Source organism: Empidonax traillii, unplaced genomic scaffold (genome assembly GCF_003031625.1).
Source record: "Empidonax traillii isolate 1590-97213 ecotype Southwest subspecies unplaced genomic scaffold, ASM303162v1 scaffold3392:size13214, whole genome shotgun sequence".
NCBI classification, from domain to species: Eukaryota; Metazoa; Chordata; class Aves; order Passeriformes; family Tyrannidae; genus Empidonax; species Empidonax traillii.
The window spans coordinates 39-1,247 of NW_020958585.1; the positions used below are offsets into that span (position 1 = coordinate 39).

A 1,209-nucleotide genomic window follows, 5' to 3' on the forward strand; every position below is an offset into this window, starting at 1 on the left:
TGTGTTCAGTGCACTATTGACCATTTCTGCAGACAGGATCCTGGGGAAGACACACCTTTCATCTGATCCATCAAGCAAATGTCTATGTTGTTCTCTTCACTCAGGGGGTAGCTGGACATGCTTTAGTTGTGGACTTGTGAGACCCCAGGCTAAGTCTGATCACTGTATTGGAGGGTGCATCTACTGCATGTCCATTGGACTTGCTCACCACTGCTACCCTGAGTTTTATGGGAGTGCAACCTACAAGTGCAACCTACACCTTAGGCCAGGTGTTGACCCATATCACTTCTTATCTCCCAGTTGCCTTCCCCACCATCGCTGAGGACGATGATGACAAGATCGTGGGAGGCTACACCTGTGCAGAGCACTCCGTTCCCTATCAGGTGTCCCTGAATTCCGGATATCACTTCTGTGGAGGTTCCCTCATCAGCAGCCAGTGGGTCCTGTCAGCTGCTCACTGCTACAAATCGTGAGTGGAAAAATTGACATTCTTCTACACCTGACTTCTGTCTTCCAGCTCACTTCTAGCAGGAATTCAGAGTTATGAGATACAAAGCGAGAAGTGCCCCTGTTCTGACCTGAGACAGCCAAGGGATGGGTTGCTCGTTCAGGAAGGGTGGCTGAGGCACCTGAAGAGGTTTCTTCCTTCTGCAAATGTTTCTTTGAATGCAGAGCACTTTCTGAAATTACAGTGGAATAATCGAGAAACGAAATTATGGGCTATGATTTCTTGTCAATTGCATGAATCCAGCTAAAGCTTGGGCACTGCAGAGCAGGAAGAGGAATGAGGTCAGGGTGAGGGAGGTTTGCCTTTTTGCAGAATGTTTGCTTAAATGGCTGCAATATATTCAACTGCCATGTATATATAACCCTGCAGAAATCCACCACCTCTCCTGGGAGTGGGTAAAGATCTCAGTGTGGATCCCCAGGGCTTATGCAGGACAAGAAAGGTGACCCACCCAAAAGAGCTGCTGGGGCACCGGTGTTGCTGCAAGTGCATAGAGTGACAGGGAGGTTTCCCTGAAGCTGTCCAAGGGTTGCAGTAAAGTACATGTCTTGCCTTCTCTTTTGCAGTCGCATCCAAGTGCAGCTCGGGAAACATAACCTGGCCCTGACAGAATCCACACAGCAGTTTATTAACTCGGCTAAAGTCATCCGCCACTCTGGCTACAGCTCCTATACCCTGGACAATGACATCATGCTCATCAA

General features: G+C 48.7%; 1 protein-coding gene across 1 annotated transcript; it reads left to right on the forward strand.

Moving 5' to 3' along the window:
- Positions 1-300: 300 nt before the first annotated feature.
- Positions 301-1,207, forward strand: LOC114072515 (anionic trypsin-1-like; the record flags this gene model as incomplete). The annotated part of the gene is made up of 2 exons (XM_027910403.1): positions 301-469; positions 1,075-1,207. Coding segments are annotated over 2 exons (302 nt in total), but the record flags the coding sequence as incomplete, so codon positions are not given.
- Between the last annotated feature and the right edge of the window lie 2 nt (positions 1,208-1,209).